At 48.1% G+C, this 20,435-nt stretch overlaps 1 protein-coding gene across 9 annotated transcripts in view; it reads right to left on the bottom strand.

Moving 5' to 3' along the window:
- Positions 1-20,435, bottom strand: part of LOC119172975 (cell adhesion molecule Dscam1-like) — a 2,235,730-nt gene that overhangs the window by 1,594,631 nt on the left and 620,664 nt on the right. For all 9 annotated transcript variants that reach the window (XM_075891768.1, XM_075891770.1, XM_075891774.1 and 6 more), the window contains one exon: positions 4,754-5,146. In XM_075891768.1, the coding sequence (XP_075747883.1) occupies positions 4,754-5,146 (393 nt within the window). The remainder of the gene's footprint in view (positions 1-4,753; positions 5,147-20,435) is intronic.

The following is a 20,435-nucleotide window of genomic DNA, read 5'->3' as shown; positions in this document are numbered from 1 at the left end:
CAGGCGTTTCGTCGAAAATGTTGCCCGCATCGCCAAGCCACTCACTAAATTCACGAATACTGACCTCGAGTTCAAGCGGGAAACGCCACAGGAGGAAGCATTTCAAGAACGAAAACGACGCCTGCAGGCACTGCCGATACTTGTACGTTTTGACGAGGACACCGACACAGAAATTACGCCGACGCAAGCAGTGTAGGGCTCAGAGCCGTCTTGGTGCACAAGATAGATAGGCTTGAAAGGGTCATTGGTTATGCAAGCTGGTCGCTATCTAAGGTGAAGTCAACCATTCCACAAGAGAAGTAGGGTGTCGTGCCGTCATCTGGGCTACCTTCAAGTATCGCCCCTACCTCGATGGCAGATCTTTCAAAGTTGTGAGTGACCACCACGAGCTTTCTTGGCTAGCTAACTTGAAAGACTCTTCAGGTCCCCTTGCACTGTGAAGCCTGCTACTTCAGGAACTTGACCTTAACTTCGTTTACCAGTCGTGACAAAGGCACTGTGATGGCGACTGCCAGTCCCGCGCACCCGTTGACCCACCGCCACAGGACAACGAGAATGACGACTGTTTCTTGGGAACCTTAAGCGCCGTTGACTTTGCAGAACGGCGGCGAGCCAACCCTGAGGGCAAGGCTTCCGTTGTTCCAAAGGTATTCAAGCGAGGACTATCGTCGTTTGGTTAGGTAATGGCATCCTCGCCAAAAAAAACCGCTCACCACATCGAGCCAACTACATCACTGTGGTACATTCAGCATTACGTCCAGAAGTTTCCAATGCTCTACACGATGACCTCACGGCTGGACACTTTGGTGTTTCCCAAAGGCTCGCAAGAATACAAGAGAAGTACGCGACGTCTTTCCGACGACGTCACTCCTTATGTGAAGATATGCCGGGTCTGCCAAGCCAAAAGACACTGCCAACTAAGCCAGCCGTACATCTCCAGCCCATCGAGCCACCTCACCGGCCCGGCCGTTCCAGCAAAACGGCATGGCCTTACTAGGGCGGTTCCCGATATCAAATTCTGTGAACAAATGGATCGCCGTAGCTACCGACTACCTCACGTGCTACACCTTAATAAGGACCCTGCCTGAAGGCAGTGCCACCGAAGTAGCAAAGTTATTTGTAGAGAACATCTCCTGCGTCACGGAGTTCCACAGGTCCTCATTACTGACAGAGGTATGGCCTTCACTGTGGACATAACTCAGGTGACCCTAAGTACGCGACGTCTTTCCGACGACGTCACTCCTTATGTGAAGATATGCCGGGTCTGCCAAGCCATAAGACACTGCCAACTAGGCCAGCCGTACATCTCCAGCCCATCGAGCCGACAAGTCACCGCCTGACCACCGCCTACCATTCACAGACCAATGACCTCACAGAGCGTCTGATTAAGACCATCGTTGATATGCTTGCAATGTACGTCGGCGTCGAGTACAAAACGTGGGATCAAATTATTCTGTACGGAACGTTCGCGTAAAATACGGCCGTCCAAAACACGACGCAGATGACGCCGTACAAGTTGGTCTATGGAAAGAGCGCCGCAGTGACGCTGGACGCTATACTTCCGATTGTCGCTGATGAAGAGGACATCGAGGTCATGGTCTATCTTCAGCACGCTGAAAAAGCTCGTCAACTAGCCCGCCTGTGCATCATAAATCAGAAGGCGACCGACAGCCGCCGTTACAATCTTCAACGAAGCTTCGTGGAGTACCAGCCCGGAGTCTGTGTCTGGGTATAGGCACCCGGCAGTGGAAAGAAGGCGCGACGAAGCTCTTTGGGCCGCCTCAGCATTGTTGGTACCGGCCACCAGGGATACTAAAAAAATGGAACGCTCGCTGGACACAGTGGCACGCTGAAGTGTCAGTGCCCTTTTTGACACGTTTTCAAAGAACGCTTCCTGGGCGCTTACATAATCAGCCACGGCTCCCTTGCTCACAACTAAAAAAGAACATATTGATATGCACGTGCAAGTTTGCTTTTGCTGCGTCTACTCGCTAGGCTACGCATTGGAAGACTCGGTTTTGCTGCGTCTACTCGCTAGGCTGTGTGTTTTGGCGCTACCATCAGATCTGCCGAGTGCCATGGACGCTGATACGCCGACGCAGCCTCAGTGAAAAGCTTTTGTAACGGTGCTTCGTACCATACAGAGTAGTTCAACGTCTCGGCCCACTCGACTACGAGGTCGTTCCGAAGGGCATTACGAACTCTCAACGACGCCGTGCTTGACCTGAATTTGCCCATGTTGTGCGCCTCAAGCCATTTCATACGCAAACCCGAGGAGAGTATTTTGTTGTGTCTGTGCTTTATTGCTTGTACTTGTTCATTTTTAGATATTGTACTTTCGTTGTTTGTTAAACAATCGGGACGATGCCTTTTTTCAGACGGGCGCAATGCCACATTCTCTCCTCGTGTTTTGTGATCACGCCGTCTTACTGTCAGTGATTCTCAGCGCAAACTACGCCGAGACTATTCGAGAAGCTTCGGGATGGCAGTAGTTCAGTTTGGCAAGATCACGCCTACTTCCAGAGCAGTACTGTTTATTCTAGAACCTACGTCGCCGCTAGCGATAAAGCTAGAATATTCGATGACAAGGGTGTAAATACCGGCACACCTCGCCGCTTGTCAGTTGATCGACGGCCCACGCTCGGCTCGTCGCTATCTGTGCCAGTGTCTTACTTCCCTTTTCCGTGGCCACAAGTTCAGCCCTAATAGATAGTTTCTTCTTCGACCTGGAGCCTGCTCCTTTTGTTCACGTCATAACCCCGAGGCAATATGCTGATATGGACTATTTGCCACAGATGGTAGAAAGATGGATGGATATGTCCGGTTTAACGTCCCAAAACCACCATATGATTATGAGAGACGCCGTAGTGGAGGGCTCCGGAAATTTCGACCACCTGGGGTTCTTTAACGTGCACCCAAATATGCGCACACGGGCCTACAACATTTCTGTCCCCACCTGAAATGCAGCCATCACAGCCGGGATTCAAACCCGCAACCTGCGGTTCAGCAGCCGAGTACCTTAGCCACTATACCACCACGGCGGGGCTGGTAGAAAGGTGTTAGAGGAAGCTGAGTGTGTTTTCTACCGGGCAACGCTCGTAAATAGTTTTTGAACATGAACGCTTTCCTTGAAAAGCCCACGAGAAAAATTGCCCCTTTCTGAACCTAGTGCAGCTGGAGACTGAGAAAAAAATTGGCAGCATATCCACGGAGTGAATGATGGAGAGCTGGGCTAAGCATCTGTCCGTCTATTCGTTCTTGCTTCCGTCCGTCCATGCGTGCGTCTGTGTGGCCGCCCATGCGTCCATCCACCCGTCCGTGCGTGCGCCTGTTCGTGCGTCCGCACGTCCATCTGTGTGTCCGTCTCTGCGTTCGTCCATGCATCCGCCCCTGCGTCCGTCCACGCGTCCATCCGTCCGTTCAGCCATCTGTGCGTGCGTCCATGCATCTGTGTGTGTGTCCGTTCGTCCACTTATTCAACACTCCAAAAACCACCATCTCGCATATTTTCATCATATATTCCTCATATAGAAGCACCGCCATCCAGCGGGCATTCCAAGGACTGAACGAGAGGAGGCACACGCACACTTTCTTACGGCTTGCGCTTCGTGTCTACTTCCCACCTTTAACCACCTCGAGTTCGTGGCATATACTAGTTCACTGTATTCATGGCACTGCGGCCCAACGCTGGCTAAACCTTTTTAAAACCAAGGAGGTTACGCCCAGCAAGTTTAACGTAGCAACCCTTTCTTGTCAGATAGTGCTCAATGTGCATGCCAATGGCTGCCAAGTGGGAATGAGAGACAGGAGTATTCGGCTTTTAGTTAGCACGCCCGCGGCGAATTTTTTATTGTTCAACAACGCACAGAAGAAATCTCCCGCTGGCACCACCTTGGAGGTCAAAATGCAAGACTGGTTACACACTACTACCACGACTACAAGGGACGAACGGGTGCCGCTATAAGGAGCTTCGGCCCTAAAAAAGCGTTGGGCCAACTCACATCAGATACCCTACGTGGCAAGAGACGCAAGGGTGTCACTCCAGGCACCGCATTTTCCAAGAAAATTAAATATGCAGGAGCGTCCTGTTCTGCATTGTCAACCCCCTCAGCGCGTTGCTTAAACACCAAGACATAGCAAATGTAACAGGTATTGGTTCACACTTTTACTGTGTGTACCTGTGCCTTTCACTAGAGATATTTTTTGTGGTTAAGCAGCGTGCTGCAAGTATCAAAATGATGATTGATTTATGCGGTTTAACGTCCCGAAACCGCCAGATGATAATGAGAGATGCAGTAGTAGAGGGCTCCCGAAATTTCGACCACCGGGGATATTTTAACGTGCACCCAAATCTGAGCACATGGGCCTACAACATTTCCGGATATATCGAGAATGCAGCCGCCGCAGCCAGTATTTGATCCCATTAACTGTGTATCCAAGTATCAAAATCTTATCGTTCTTCGTGTGACATTCTTATTACTTACTATCACACTCATAGCTTCGCCCTTGCGGTGAAACTGTGACTTTCTGTTTGTATTTGCGAGACTGAATTATGCATTGAAAGTTCGTTTAACTTTAAAAGCTGACAGAAATTTGAAACGCTAAAAAATATTTATTCACAAAACAAGAGGACAGGACGAACGCTGAGTGCGTGTTTTTTTTTTTCGCTAAAAATTGCCGTAAACTATGCACCATCTCGCCGAATTTCATGTTTCGGTAAACCTATAATTGAACCAAGAAACTGCACTCTCACCTCGTGTCCAAGAAATCCCCTCTACAGGATATCCGGAATAGTGACAATCCAGTCGGAGTGATTCACCGGCCACTGCGCTTATGGGTGCCATGGGCCGCACCAGGGGCGGGCCGAGCACGTTAAGCCGGGCGGCATGCTCCACCATTCCGGCGGCGTTGGACGCCCGGCAGCTGTAAAGACCACCATGCTCCAGTCTCACTGCACTGATGTTGATGAAACTGGAAACGTGACCAGGAAGCGCCACCAATGCTTTAGCTTCCGGTAAGGACGCTCCGTCCAGTGCCCACGAAATGCGAGGCAGCGGGCTTCCCGTCGCCGAGCACTGCAGCGATATCCTACGGCCAGTGTTGGTCGATTGCTCCGAGAAGACTGACAGGAACGAGGGGGCAGAAACTGCGTAATACAATGCAATCGTTTGTTGCAATATTTGACGTGAATTCTGTTCACATCCTAAAGGAGGCATGATCGCTGCCTTTGCTTGAATTTAGTTCAGGTACCACCGATCATGTGTTATCTTTCATTCACAATTGTAATAAATATACAGTTGAGCTTACATTTTCATCAAAGCCTGTTGCTCAATCAACTTGTTTGTCAATTTTAGGCAAGCATTGAATGGTATATGCTTTCAAAGTTTGGCAGCTAGAGATGAAAACTTGACATAGAAAGGTGTTCTCTGCGTACGTGAAAAAAAACCGATTAGGGCAATGTATAGAAATTCGCTCAAATGCTAAAAACCAGCGCCAATTCACGACGCAGGCAAGTAGGCACGGCGATGTGGTATTGTGCTTCTTCTCTGCACTATCAATGTGTGACTATGTCTAAATAACCAGCCTAATTCATTGAGGTTGATTGGATGCAGTGTTGGTTTAATGTCTGGTATTGCCTATCCACAGCAAAATAAAGTATACCCTGCTGGGAGGATTTAGAGGGTGATGCTCGCACTCTTCTCCTGTGACCTCACTCAAATCTTAATGCACCGTGTTATATCTACTTGTTTTCCACCATTATCATTTGGGGGGGGGGGGGATGGACAAAGGAAACGGGAGGAAAACTGGGCAAGTTCCCTGATTATGCACTAGTGCTTACTCCACAACTGCTTTGGCGCATTGCTTATGCTCCTGTGGATGCTCCGCAATAGCTCCGGCGCATCTTTCAGCGGCTTTTATTGGCTCTTGGAGGACTTGTGTAGTTAGCCTCGTTGCCCGGTGGTCGCTCCCTCAACTTTAACGTTTTAAGCGTACAAAGGTAACAACGGATTAAGGAAACAACAAGGACAAGTGCTTGTCCCCGTTTTTGCCTTAGTCCGTTGTTACTTCAGTGCGCTTCAGCTGTTAAAGATATGGAATACCAACTAGCCCGCTCCTACATCTAATTCCCCACAAACCAACATAGCGCAGACGAAGCCCGTGCAGTGAGGATTGTGTGAGGCCTTCAGCCGCGTTCGGGAAAACGTTGTGTGCACTTTCTGTATATTAGCCCCACCGTGGTGGTCTAGTGGCTAAGGTACTGGGCTGCTGACCCTCAGGTCGCGGGATCAATTCCCGGCTGCAGCGGCTGCATTTCCGATGGAGGCGGAAATGTTGTAGGCCCGTGTTCTCAGATTTAGGCACACGTTAGAGAACCCCGGTGGTCGAAATTTCCGGAGCCCTCCACTTCGGCGTCTCTCTTAATCATAAGGTGGGTTTGGGATGTTAAACTCCACAAATCAATCACGTTCTGTATACTACAAGTGGACACGAAAGTTGTCATTGAGAGAAGGGAGTTGTGGAAACCTTATTCATGTGATGGTTCCGGGCAGTGAACGACATCTTGTGACCTCGCAATTGTTGAGTTTCCGGGCGGTCGCTGGTGCTGCTTAATACTGGTGAGAGAGCTCTTCTTTAATTGCCTTTGTTATTCTTGTTACGTAGTACTAAATTTGTATATTGTGGGGTTGATAAACCAAAAATTTGATCAATGATGGGTAATTTTACAAGACGTCAGTAAAACGTCAGCGGAATTGTTATAATGCGTTGTTTGGCGCAAGTGTTTTTAACACCATTTCGGTAAATTAAATTGAACCAATTTATATTTGGAGTGCTGTTAGACATGCAACAATGAAAAATATAGTGTCGGGCTGACTCTATAAAAAGGTAATAATTGTTATAAGCAAAACCTAACACGGTAAATTGTTTCCGGCTTGTCAGTACACGTAAACAATAATATTCGTCTGCCTTCCATATTAATAAACGCCAGGTCTAGGTCTGCCACTGTGTAAAAATTATTTTGATCTATCATGTTAGCTTAATGAACAAAACACATATACCTAAGATCAGCATTAATTTTTTATCAATGTAGTAAATTAAGGAAGGGCAATGTGTTTGGCACAGGCTCTTAAAACGCAACACGCCCTCATGCAGGTGAGAAACTTATTTTGATTGTATAAGTGGTACCTGAGATATATACTCTACAAGAGTTCTGGACTCTTTGGTGATGTGGTGCTTTCAGGAGAAGAAAGAGAGTGGCGAAAAAACTGACGTGACTAGAAACAAGGAATGCGAAATAAAGGGAAGGGTTTCTTGGCAGAACGAGTAGCGTGACGCTCGAAGTGTCTTGAGAAGCAAGGAGGGGGGATTCGTGAAGTTAACCCATTTGGCAGCCCGGCTCAACATTGTAAACAATCAATCAATCAGTTTATTGTTATGTCACAAAAGGATGTTACAGATGTAAAATATGCAGACGAGGGTCCCAAAGTACAAGACTGCAACGGGAAAAGGGAATTTGACAGTAAAAGAAGGAAAGAAAGCAGAGGGCACCCTCTCGAAAAACTAGCCATATTTTCTGTGTTAATAATGGGAGAGAGCATACTATGCTGCTTCTTCAGTTTTTTTTTTATCTTTCCAGTCCTGCTGCCTTTACTGTGACCACAGTTACTTTTTTGGGGCAGGAGACGAGAGTAACGTTTTCTCAACCAAAGAGGGGAAACTGTTCAAATATTGGCTTTTAGGGCCTCACTGAGAATATAACCCCTCTTTGTATCTCTTTCTGACTAACAGTTCAGAGGCCTGGAGTGTGCAACAACGCTGGCTTGTGAACGGAATAGGGGAAACAAAATTCTACAAGCCTGATTGATTGATATGTGGGGTTTAACGTCCCAAAACCACTATATGACTATGAGAGACGCCGTAGTGGAGGGCTCCGGAAATTTAGACCACCTGGGGTTCTTTAACGTGCACCCAAATCTGAGCACACGGGCCTACAACATTTCCGCCTCCATCGGAAATGCAGCCGCCGCAGCCGGGATTCGAACCCGCGCCCTGCGGGTCAGCAGCCGAGTACCTTAGCCGCTAGACCACCGCGGCGGGGCATTCTACAAGCCTGGTATGCATGTTGTGAACGTCATGACGCCTCCACGTGCATCATCTTTCGTGGCCTCCAGGCGTTTCCACAGACCTGTTAGGTAAGCAATTCGTCGGCCTTCCCTTACTTTGGTCAGTATATGAGAAAAGGCAGTTGGCTCAAGTGGCACAATGTTTGTACCTTTTATTTCGTATTTTTTGTCGTTGTAGTCAATATCTCTTTATTTTGTGCTTGAGGCTGTTTGTTTTGAAGAAAACTATGCTCATGCAATAACTACTTGGAATATGTTCCGTACTACAAGTATAAAAACAGTGTGGGCAGTGCAAAATAAACAAACACAAAAACAATGCCAACTCATCTCAAAATATATTTTGCGAAGGAGATGCAGCTATGATTTTCTCAAGGACAGGCACAAACCATGCAAACAGTAAAGGACTACTATGTTAGAAGTATGAGAATGAGCATGTATTAATATGGGACTGTAATATACATCATTATTATTTATAAAACTAGGAAATGATTGGGAGGGGCATTCCTAATGCTGTCTAAGGGAGCGCTATATTTCGATTACTTTAGCCAAAAATTGCTTTTGAAGGTTTCTGCAAGGAAAGAGCTTTCAATTTGGAAATATATAGGGAACTTTGGGCAGTCCTAAATTTTGTTTGCGTCATGGAGGTGTGTGTTTATTTTGTAGCGGCTGTCTAACACCAGAGTACATGGAATCACTTCTTGATATTGAACGCTCATCCAGCCGTTTATTTGTTTGTGTGTGTGTGTGTGTGGGGGGGGGGGGGGTTGGTTTTAGAAGCTAGTTATTCTCGTGTACTCGCAGACTGTTTAGGATTTTTTTAGTTTTCATGGTTTCAGTGTTCTCAGTTTTTGTGCATCACGCATAAGTTGTAGTTCTCATTTATAAATATTTGTTTTTCATAAATGAAGGCAGCAGGGGCGTAGCCAAGGGGTGGCATACCGGGTCCGTGCCTCCTCTACAATTTTTTTCGCCATAGCACGAAGGGTGAAAGATGGCCCACTCAGAGAGAGTGCCCCTCCCGACATCAAGGTGTTGCCCCCTTCCTTTCAAAAATTTTTGGCTACGCGCCTGGCAGGTAGTAATCAGCTAAACCCTTGCGTCGTCAATGAATGGATGCTCCTTCGGCGAGGGTCAAGAGTTGTTCCCAGTGGCCGTGGTTTTTTCGTTTGTCATGTATCTTTTTGCAGCATTCTGGTTTAATTTCAACGCGCTGCACTTAACAATAATGTGCTATTGATTTCAAGTGATTTGTCTTCTCGTGCTTTGTTTCGGTGGCTTTCTGGATGTTCGTTTCTTGTCTTCTTTTCCCAAAGGCTGGGTGATCAACCAAAAACTGCTACTTATTTAAAATTAACCAAACAATAACTGTTTTCTTGAATTTGATCTGGTAGAGAGAGCTCTGCGGAAAAATATACAGTAACTCTGCAGTGCTTGCATAAAAACTGAGACTTCCGTCATCAAAAGATGCGCGAAACAATAAACATAGAATAAATAAACTGCAGCGCAAACACTTAAAAATACTGATTCACCTTACTGAAATTTTGTCCGCACAAAATAGGTACATGCGAAAAATACTCTGGAGGTTCCACACAAGAGTTCCGGATAGCCGAACTGAAAGCCCGCGAGGAATGTTCCGGGGGTGTGACGTAAGCACTCCGGCCGGTCGGAGAGAAATGCAAGTAAAGAGTACTACGGCGGCGCCGGCAATCGCTCCAGTCGGCCGGAGTGAAATATCTGTTAAAATTACTCCGGGTGCGCCACGTGATTCCTTCGGCAAGCTGAAGCAATAAGTTTGCTTCGGAGCTCCAGAGATAAAATTGCTCCGAATAGGGAGACGCTAAGGGACAAGCGTTTTACTCCAACCTCAGAGTCATTAGTTTTTACAGTGTAGGCAAAATCAGCCTATGTTGACTAGCACTTAGCCTGCTCTACCATTTACCTGCCGTATGTATTCAGGCAACTTTCTAGTCATTAGGTAATATCTCCACCCAGTGTTCGGCAACAGTTATTGATATTAGCCACCAGGTCCTAAAGGTTACACCTAGTTATACAGTTAAGTTTAATGCGAACAAATACGGTAGCACATGACACTCATCATTAACTGTTTATGGTGTTCTAATCCGCTATGTTGTTTCGCGAAGATGGTATAGGCATCAGGAATAGTGTGTAGACGCAACGTTAAATAGCAGTTCTTAGCTATCGATAGCTGACATTAGGCACTAGGCGGGCGAGTACTGCCGATGTCATTGTCTGTTACGCTGTCGCCTTTACCTTAACAATGTTCGTTCTCGCCATTTTAGACAGAAATAACGTGCCAGTCCTATATGGCGCATAGCCACAAACCATGGTATACAAGTGTGTGCCACATGTGTCTGGGGGAAAAATGTTGCGAATTGTGCAATGAGTCGGTCCTTGAATGCTTCTGGCCCATTAGAAAGGCCTCAGCCACAATTCTTCTTGATCACCGACCACAGCACCAAATGCACATAACACCTGACATATATGCAGCGGGTGGAATGCTTCTCCGTAAAAATACAAAAAATCGCATATTGAATATTTTCCTATACACTGAAAAGTACAATGATTGCAGGCTAGTGGGTCCGTTGGATGCGTATGTGTTTTGTTCTCCCAGAAAGAGTCCATAAAGCGTTTTAGGAAAGCCAGTGTTGACTGTGACCGTGTTGTGTGTCTCATGCATGTATGTGATCTTGTGTGTGTGTGCTAATTTTCCATGATACCGGTTACGGACACTGGCAGCAGACGCGAACTACACCACCAAAATCGTTTTTTTTTTTTGGTCTCTCATTTTCAAAAATATATCACTTGCAAGGGTGAGCGTGCGAGACATAGCTTGGTACACGTTCAAGAGATAAAAACGCTTCGATTAAGGCCCAACCACTGGCATGCCTATGCACGCGTACGCACGCACCTACGCGCCAAATGCGCCTCTCTGTGTCGTCCACGGAGGGTGAATGCAAGAGTGAAGCCAGGGCGTCTCCGAATTTTAAAGACGATAGCCTTTCTTGGGGTACTTCAGTGCACAAATGTTGCTCTGTCAATCTCTCTGTCCGTCTGCTTGTCAAGTGAAACGGCTCAAGTACGACCACATCCGCAGCGCCCACGAATATTGCTCAAGTTTCGGTGTTTGTACTTGTGCGATTGTTGATTACAAAGCCAATATTGCCCACAACTAAGGCACATTATCAACACGTTAATATTCTGCTGTGTGCTCCTTTGTACAAGAAAAGGCATAGATAAGTTATTCGGAGTACTGTAGCGCTTATTACGCTACGCTGTCAATGCGACGCTATGCACGAAAAAGTGACCTTTCTACGATTTCTTAATACGATATGGTGCTGCACTGACCTTGAAATCTACAAAACTTGGCCTCCAAGATTGTGCGCGCACGCTACGCGCCCGCCGCAATAGAGGCCATCCTTTCGTTTTCTAAGATTACCACTAGTTGGCACTAGTGTCGTACGCAGCGTAAATAATTGTAAAACTCATTACTATCTGACTAAAATTTTTGACCATATGCGCGCGTTCAAAAATAATCGTTTGATTCTTGCAGGCGATTTTAACTTGCCGAATGTTGACTGGCGCGTTCCTGGCTATAGCTCTGGTGTAAATACGTTGATCCCTCTTAGTGACATTGCCCTGCTGTGTGATATTGTACAGGTTGTTAATGTGAGCACCAGAGAGGCTGGAAACGCCTATACTATAGTCGGCCTGATCTTTCTGACTTCCTATGTATGCAAATACACAATCTCTATTGAAGATGGCATCTGCGACCATAAAGTAGCGTTTTTATTCTTTAGCATTGGCGAAAAAAAAAGTACACTGACAGGAGGCCAGTTATCTCATTAGGAATTACTCGAAGGCAGACGACCAGGCCATTTTGGATTGTCTGTGGTTCTTATGCGATAATATTTCAGATAATATGTCGACCACTTCAGATATTGGGTCGCAGGCGGACGCGCTGAAACGCGCATGCATCGAAGCAATGCAGCACGCCGCGCGCCTGCGAGTATATTGCAAGACCACCGCCTGGCGTGGCAACGCCAGCGTGACGTGTTGAAATGAACGCCAGCGAGCACGCGCACCGCGTCACGTCGATATGTATTGGTGCCTTGACCATGACATGTAGTCATCTTCTTACATGACACGCATGCTTTGATTATCAAGCTTGCAGCAGCCACATACCTTCGTCATTCATTGGCGTCACCTAATACCAAATTTGGCATATGTGAAGCTAGCACAACGGCCACGAGCGCATCATGAGTGTGGCATGTAGTCTTGTACCTACATGACACGCATGTCATGTTTATCATGTGTGAATGTGTCATTTACCTATGTCGTCCATTCTTATCGCATAATACCGCGTTTTGGTACATGTGAAGCTAGCAAAACGACCGCGAGCACATCATGAGCGTAGCTAGTAGTAATGTTGTTACATGACACGCATCTCATGATTATCGTGTTTGCACCAGTCACATACATTCGTCATGCATTCACGTACCGTAACACCGAATTTGCTTTGCGTGACTCTAGCGAAACGGCTACGAGCGCATCATGAGCGTGGCATGTAGTCATGTTGTTACATGAGGCGCATGTCATTTTTTCATGTTGGGGTCTATCGCTTCTGTTCGCCATGCATTCATGTCATACCATACCAGTTTCGCAACATGCCATGTGAACGAAACCACCGCAAAAGCTGCAGGACCATCAAATGTAAATCATGACATTCATAACATACACGTCATGATTTTCATGTTATGACTAGTCAAGTATGTTCTTCATACCGTCATGTCATGTCATCCAAGTTTGGTATTGATACCATAATCAAAACGACCAGGAGAGCTCGAAGTCGTAGGCGGCTAGATAGATAGATAGATAGATAGATAGATAGATAGATAGATAGATAGATAGATAGATAGATAGATAGATAGATAGATAGATAGATAGATAGATAGATAGATAGATAGATAGATAGATAGATAGATAGATAGATAGATAGATGGATAGATAGATAGATAGATAGATACGCTTAATGTCGCTGAAGTTTGCTAAGAAACGCTTCGCACTTAAAAAGGTGAGCCTTAAAAATTGCTTTTTATATTCTCAAGCTCAAGACTTTCCCAGAATGTGCTGCGACTGCTGCTCCCGGAGACGTCCTTGCGTTCGCTTTCTAAGCAAATAAGACGTGCAACAACCAAATACTTGTGTTCCTACAAATTGCTGCATGCCTAATCAAGGCAGTTTTCTTTATTTCTTACCATGAAGACAACTAGTACGCTTTACGCAGAACCTTTCTTCACGCAACGAACTTAATTGTGGCTAATTGCACATGCTTGCATTTTGTTTTATATGCCTAGCACAACGATTGCTTGAAAAACGTGAACAGTCATGCGCAAGTCATCCACCTAAACGGCAACTTGCAACACTCCAGAAAACAGAAATGAACAGCACGAAAAAAGCATCATTTCTTCCTTCTCAGAGCGAAACAATGACGCACACTTGCTTCTAATTCGGCGTGTACCATTACCCAAATGCAATAAACAAGACAATTAACGAAATGTAGGCACGCGCGGTTAGCTTCGATAAAGTTCATTGCGTGAAGATGACATCAGCGTGCAATGTGCGAGTCACTGTCACTTAGTAAATGGTCGCTAGCCAAAACGTTGCAAAAACTCCTTGGGTTCGGCGTGCAGCAATTCATGGCAACACAAAATTGAAGTACTATTGAACGTCGTACTTGCTTAGAAAGGAGAACGCAGACACGTATCTCGGGTGCAGTAACCGGAGCTCAAGCTGGAAATGTCAACAGCTTGAAAAAAAAAAAAAAACAAGGACCACTGTTTACGGCTTAACTTTTATTCTTCAGCATTCCGATTTTCTTACTGTGTGCTGCAAGAGATGCAGCATTACGTCGGCATTGCGATCATCCGCCAATACACGCCTCACGGCGATACGGCTCGCTGATACGTCTACGCAAACACACGCGGACCTGTGCGTACAGCGCCCCGCAAAGCCTCAAATATGGCGGCTATGCACACTACGGCTGACATATGGTAGCAATCAGGCATAAGATCTATAGGCAAGCACTACTCGCAGGCCAAGCGTGAAATAGTTGAGGCCCATCACACAAGTTTCACGGTATATGTAGAAGTTCCCCATCAATTGCTCTATTGCAAAAAGAATTGCGTATTTCCATAATTTTTAAGCTGTGTGCTGGTTTTCAACTCAATAAACAAGTCAGAAGAGTTTTGCTGGTATTGAACCGCAGTGGTTGTTAACTGCAACCTTTTACGCATGTCTATTTTTATTTTCTCTAACATATCGCTCTGCTTTTAAATCATTGTTAAAAGACAGCGTTTTGTGTTGTTACCTTCTTCAGTTCTTGTCCGTTGCACTGTTTGTATATCAATTATCTCGTAACAACTTGATCAAACTTCCACACTGCATAATTATCTTTTGCTGGGCGTGATTTCTGCGAGGCTGGGAGCAGGCGTCAAAAAGGCAATCGCATCAGAGCTGGCGATACCGCTAACATCGTTGGCTGTGTCTCATGATGCATGGGCGTACAGTGTTCTAAACGCGACCTTTCATTCTCGGGAGCAGCGCACTCACCGATGTTGATTTTTTGACATACCGTGGTAGTTAGTTTGGTCACTGCACTGTAAATTACTTCCTAAACAATCAAAACTGTACTGGACATAGCATAGTGTATATTGTCACGTTAAAGAGACAGGAGACGTTTTTAAGGCGTCCTCACAAAAGTCCGAAGAGCGGTCGGCTCAGCGCAGCCAAAAACAGAACAATGGCACGAGGGGAACTGCCACTTCGTCTGCCTCTTTTGCGCTGGCAGATCAAGCGCGCGGCACTGCCCCTCCTCCCTGAAGAGCATCGCCTCGATGCTAAACGAAGCGTGTATCGTAAAAAAAAAACATTGTCACAGTGTGTGGTACGGTTTTAACCGCACCACGTGCACAATCTCGGGTCGTAGCTGTCGGCGTCGGGGTGGTTGGCTTCCGTCCGGAAGGACTTCGTAATTGACGTCGCTCACTTGTCGTAGCACTTTGTACGGGCCAAAATACCGACTGAGAAGCTTCTCAGAGAGACCTTTGCAGCGCACAGGGGTCCAAACCAACACCTGGTCACCTGGTTTATAATCGACTTGTCTGTGGCAGCGGTTGTAGCGCTGTGCATCGACGCCTTGTTGTTTCTTGATGTTTACGCGGGCTAGTTGACGTGCTTCCTCGGCTCGTTGCACGAAACACTCAGCATCTTCGTCGAGATTCTCGATGTTGTCAATGTCGCATGGGAGCATTGCGTCCAACATCGTCTGAACGTCCCGACCGTATAGAAGACGAAACGGAGTGAATCGTGTGGTCTCTTGCGTAGCGGTATTATACGCGAATGTTACGTAAGGCAGTATTTCATCCCACGTCTTGTGCTGTACGTCTATGTACATAGACAGCATATCAGTCATCGTTTTGTTAAGCCGCTCGGTCAGTCCATTTGTCTGAGGGTGATACGCTGTTGTCTTGCGATGCGTGGAGTAACTTAACTGAAAAACTTGTTCAAGGAGCCTTGCTGTAAACGCTGTTCCTCGGTCTGTGATGACACAGGATGGAGCACCATGGCGTAATACAATTCTCTCGATGAAAAACTGAGCAACTTCACAAGCCGTGCTTTTAGGAAGCGCCTTAGTTTCAGCATAGCGGGTTAGATAATCTGTAGCGACGATTATCCACTTGTTGCCGGAAGATGACAAGGGAAACGGACCCAGGAGGTCCATGCCGACTTGATCGAAGGGTGTTCTGGGTGGCTCGATAGGGTGAAGTAATCCCGCAGGCTTAACAGATGGGGATTTTCGGCGCTGGCATTCGCGGCAGGCTTGAACGTACTGTTTAACGCAAGCGGCAAGTTTCGGCCAGTAGTAAGACTTTCGTACCCTAGCGATGGTTCGGGTGATGCCCAGATGGCCCGATGGAGGCTCGTTGTGGCAGGCAAATAGAATTTCCTCACGCAGCTCTGCGGGGACGACCAACAGGTAAGTTTTGTTGCTGGCGGCTGCGTTCTTCTTGTACAACACGCCCTGTCGTAAGCAGAAGGATGACAATCCGCGAGTTATATGCTGGGGCAGTGATACGTTGCGGCCCTCTAGATGTTCAATGATAGGTCGCAATTGAGCATCTGCTCGCTGCCGTAAAGCCAAGTCTGTTACGCTTACGGAGCCAAGGAAAGGGCAGTCCTCTTCGAAGCTCTGAGCGGCAGGCTCAACTGGCGCGCGTGACAACGTGTCCGCATCTTCGTGTGCACGACCGGACTTGTACACGATAGTGACGTCGTACTCCTGCAGACGTAGGCTCCACCTTGCCAGTCGTCCGGAGGGGTCTCTGAGGTTCGCAAGCCAGCACAGCGAGTGATGATCCGTCACTACTCTGAATGGACGGCCGTAAAGGTAAGGTCGAAACTTAGCAATTGCCCACACGACAGCAAGGCACTCCTTCTCCGTGGTACTGTAGTTTGACTCCGGGCGTGTTAGGGTTCGGCTTGCGTAGGCGATAACCTTTTCAATTCCCTCCTGCCGTTGGACGAGTACCGCGCCCAGACCGACGTTACTGGCGTCGGTATGAATTTCTGTTTCGGCTTCCTCGTCGAAATGTCCAAGAACAGGTGGTGATGCCAGGCGAAGCCGAAGCTCTGTGAATGCTGATTCTTGTTCAGCACTCCAAACGAACGGCGTATCGTCTCTAGTGAGTCTAGTTAATGGTTCGGCAATTTTCGAAAAATTGCCTATAAAGCGCCGGTAGTACGCGCATAGACCAAGAAACCGCCGCACACTTTTCTTATCGGCAGGAGTCGGGAAGGCTGCGACAGCGGCGGTTTTCTCAGGGTCAGGACGGACGCCTTCTGCGCTTACGACATGTCCAAGGAACTTTAGTTCTTCGTAACCGAAATGGCATTTTTGCGGCTTTAACGTAAGGTTAGCCGTCCGAATCGCCTCAAGTACTTGTCGTAGTCGCTTCAGATGTTCGGAGAAGCTGGTTGAAAACACGACCACATCATCCAAGTACACAAGGCAGCTTTGCCATTTTAAGTCAGTCAACACAGTGTCCATCATGCGTTGGAAGGTAGCTGGCGCAGAGCAGAGTCCGAACGGTAGCACCCGAAATTCGTAGAGGCCATCCGGCGTGACAAAGGCGGTTTTTTCGCGGTCGCGCTCATCAACCTCAATTTGCCAGTAGCCACTCTTTAAATCCAGGGAAGAAAAATACTTCGCTCGTCGTAGTCGGTCAAGCGAGTCATCAATACGCGGCAGCGGATAAACATCTTTTTTTGTGACGTTGTTGAGCTTTCTGTAATCTACACAGAAGCGAAGCGTACCGTCCTTCTTCTTAACCAGAACGACCGGTGAGGACCAGGGACTGTTCGAAGGCTGGATAACGCCGTCGTCGATCATTTCTTTCACTTGCTGCTTGATAGCTGCGCGTTCTGTCGGCGAGACGCGGTATGGCTGTTGGTGAATAGGTCTTGCGTCGTCGTAAGTGATTATCCTGTGCTGTGTAATTGGCGTCTGACTCACTTTAGACGACTGAGCAAAGCACGCCCTGAATTCAAACAATAGCTCTCGCAAGGCCCTCTGGTTCTCTTCTGGCAGTGCACTGTTCATGTCAACATCTATTACGGTTTGTCCATTGCGGCTACTGTCTTCACAGGCAAAACACTCAATGACGTCCTCCAAGGCTTCAGCGTAGGCGACCGCGGTGCCCCGGAAAAGGTGACGATGCTCATTGGTGAAATTTGTAATCATGACCTCGGCTGTACCGTTCCGAATGTCAATGATGCCTCGTGCCACAGAAATTCCAAGCGCCAGCAGCAGGGAGACGTTGCACTCTGCCACTGTTTCACCGTCACTGGTTCCTTCGGAAGTCACCTGAATTAGGATACTTGCACGAGGTGGTATTGTGACACTGTCGTCGGAAACACGGAGGGCGGTTGTACGGCGGTTGGAGTCCCTTGACGTAGCGTTGACTGTCGAAAAGGAAATGCAGCGTCGCCGTAGGTCGATTACGGCGCCATATTCCCGAAGAAAATCGAGGCCGAGAATTAATTCGCGGGAGCAGTCACGTAGCACGATGGAGCTGACCAAAAACGTGCAGCCTCGTATTTGTAGCCTGGACGTGCACAAACCAACCGGCGTTACAACATGTCCGCCAGCTGTACGTACATGCGATCCTGTCCAAGGCATTATCACTTTCTTCAAGGTACGTGCCAATTGTCCGCTAATAATCGAGTAGTCAGCACCAGTGTCTATTAAGGCAGTTAAATTGCGACCGTCGAGCAGCACAGGTATGTCCATTGAAAAGTCGCTCAGCTGGGATACAGGCGCCGGCGTAGTCGAATTTCCGTTGGTCCGATGTCGCGTCGATTGGAGGGCGAGGTCTTCATCACGTCGAGAATCAGCGGCCTCGCCTCGAAAGGTCGCTGGCGTTAGTTTTCCAGGCGAGGGCTCGGAGACCGTCCTTGCGGCCTTCGATTTCCGTTGCCTGAATAAGATGACGACCGCGGTGACGGTGAGCGCGACTGACGCCTGAGTGGGACGTTCTGCCGAGCGATAAAATCTTCAATTTCTGGTGGTCTCTGTCCAAACCGGGGGCGGGGTGAATTGGCAGGAAAACCCTGCAGCCCAAGTCGGCGGTACTGGCAGTCTCGGTAGAGGTGACCCGCTTCACCGCAGTGGTAGCAAAGCGGTCGTCGGTCGGGCATGCGCCATATGTCGGATTTATGCATGACGGGTCGAGTGTCTGCAAAATAAGGGACCACCTGTGCGGACTGCAGTGTGGCGTACGGGGTTGCGGCTGGTAGTGGGACTGGTGCAGGTGCGTTGTGTTCGAACGTGTCGGTATAAGTGGTGCGCTGGAAACCACTCACTGGGGATGGTGTCGTGGACGACGGAACGGTGCGTCTCAATACGTCTGCGTAGGTCACCCCTAGAGGTTCACTTGAAGTTGCGAACGCCTGAAGTGGTGCAGCAACCTGCGTTGGTGTCTCGCGGCGAGGTGTGCCGAGCGCATGCTGAACTTCGTCACGTATGATGGTGGCGATGCAATTCGTGGAAGGCTGCTGCTGCGCCTGGTTCAGCTGTTGCAGCTGTTGTAGCTCGTCGCGAACAACCGAACGTATCAGCTCGCGAAGCGCTCCCACGTCGGTCGGGAACGAGCCTAGCCCGGTGGTATAGGTAGCATTCACTTGCCGATCGTACTGGTTCCGCTGCTGCAGCGCCTTTTCCATGGCGACGGCTTCAGTGAGGAACTCCGCGACCGTTCTAGGCGGACTACGAATGAGTCCAGCGAAGAGCTGCTCTTTCACACCTCGCATCAAGTGTCGCAGCTTCTTGTCTTCCGGCATGGTTGGATCGGCGCGAGTGAACAGATGAACCATATCCTCCACGTATGTAGCCACACCTTCATTAGGCATCTGCATGCGGGACTGGAGGGCCCTTTCAGCGCGCTCTCGACGATCGAGACTCGAGTACGTTTCGCGGAGCCTGTGACAGAACTCATGCCACGACGTTAGGAGGCCCTTGCGGTTCTGGAACCATGTGCGAGCACCATCCAGAAGACTAAAGTACACATTCTTGAGCTTCGCTACTTCGTCCCACCCGTTGAAATCCGCTACGTACTCGTACTCAGCCAGCCAATCTTCCACATCTTCATAGAGGCCACCACGAAAGGGACTCGGAACACGTGGTTTTTGTAGCGTGTAATGAGTGGGTGCAGCTGCGGGTGCAGCGGTTGGAGCAGCGGCGGCTCCAGCGGTAGGGGAAGCGGTGACAGCAACAGTATTCTCCATACCAGTCGACGTACTTGTACTGTGAGGCACAAACTCGGGGGACAGTCCTCGAATCCTCCGACTGAAACGGTGTACCGGCGTAAGCTCTGGGTTTTGGGTCACGTTCCGGCTGCTAGAAGGAGTCTGTTGCATAGGTGAGGTTACCCCGCACCTCCACCATTAAAATGTCACGTTAAAGAGACAGGAGACGTTTTTAAGGCGTCCTCACAAAAGTCCGAAGAGCGGTCGGCTCAGCGCAGCCAAAAACAGAACAATGGCACGAGGGGAACTGCCACTTCGTCTGCCTCTTTTGCGCTGGCAGATCAAGCGCGCGGCAATATTTGAACGTGGTCTATGGTCTAATATCTTCGAAAACGTACCAACTCGCTTCAGTGGAGAACCCACCGTTCTGCGCTGAACTTGTGTAGATTTGAATGAAAAGATCAAGCAACACTATGTAAACCATCGACG

This window comes from Rhipicephalus microplus, chromosome 4, assembly GCF_043290135.1.
Source record: "Rhipicephalus microplus isolate Deutch F79 chromosome 4, USDA_Rmic, whole genome shotgun sequence".
NCBI classification, from domain to species: Eukaryota; Metazoa; Arthropoda; class Arachnida; order Ixodida; family Ixodidae; genus Rhipicephalus; species Rhipicephalus microplus.
This window is presented reverse-complemented; position numbering and strand designations above follow the sequence as displayed.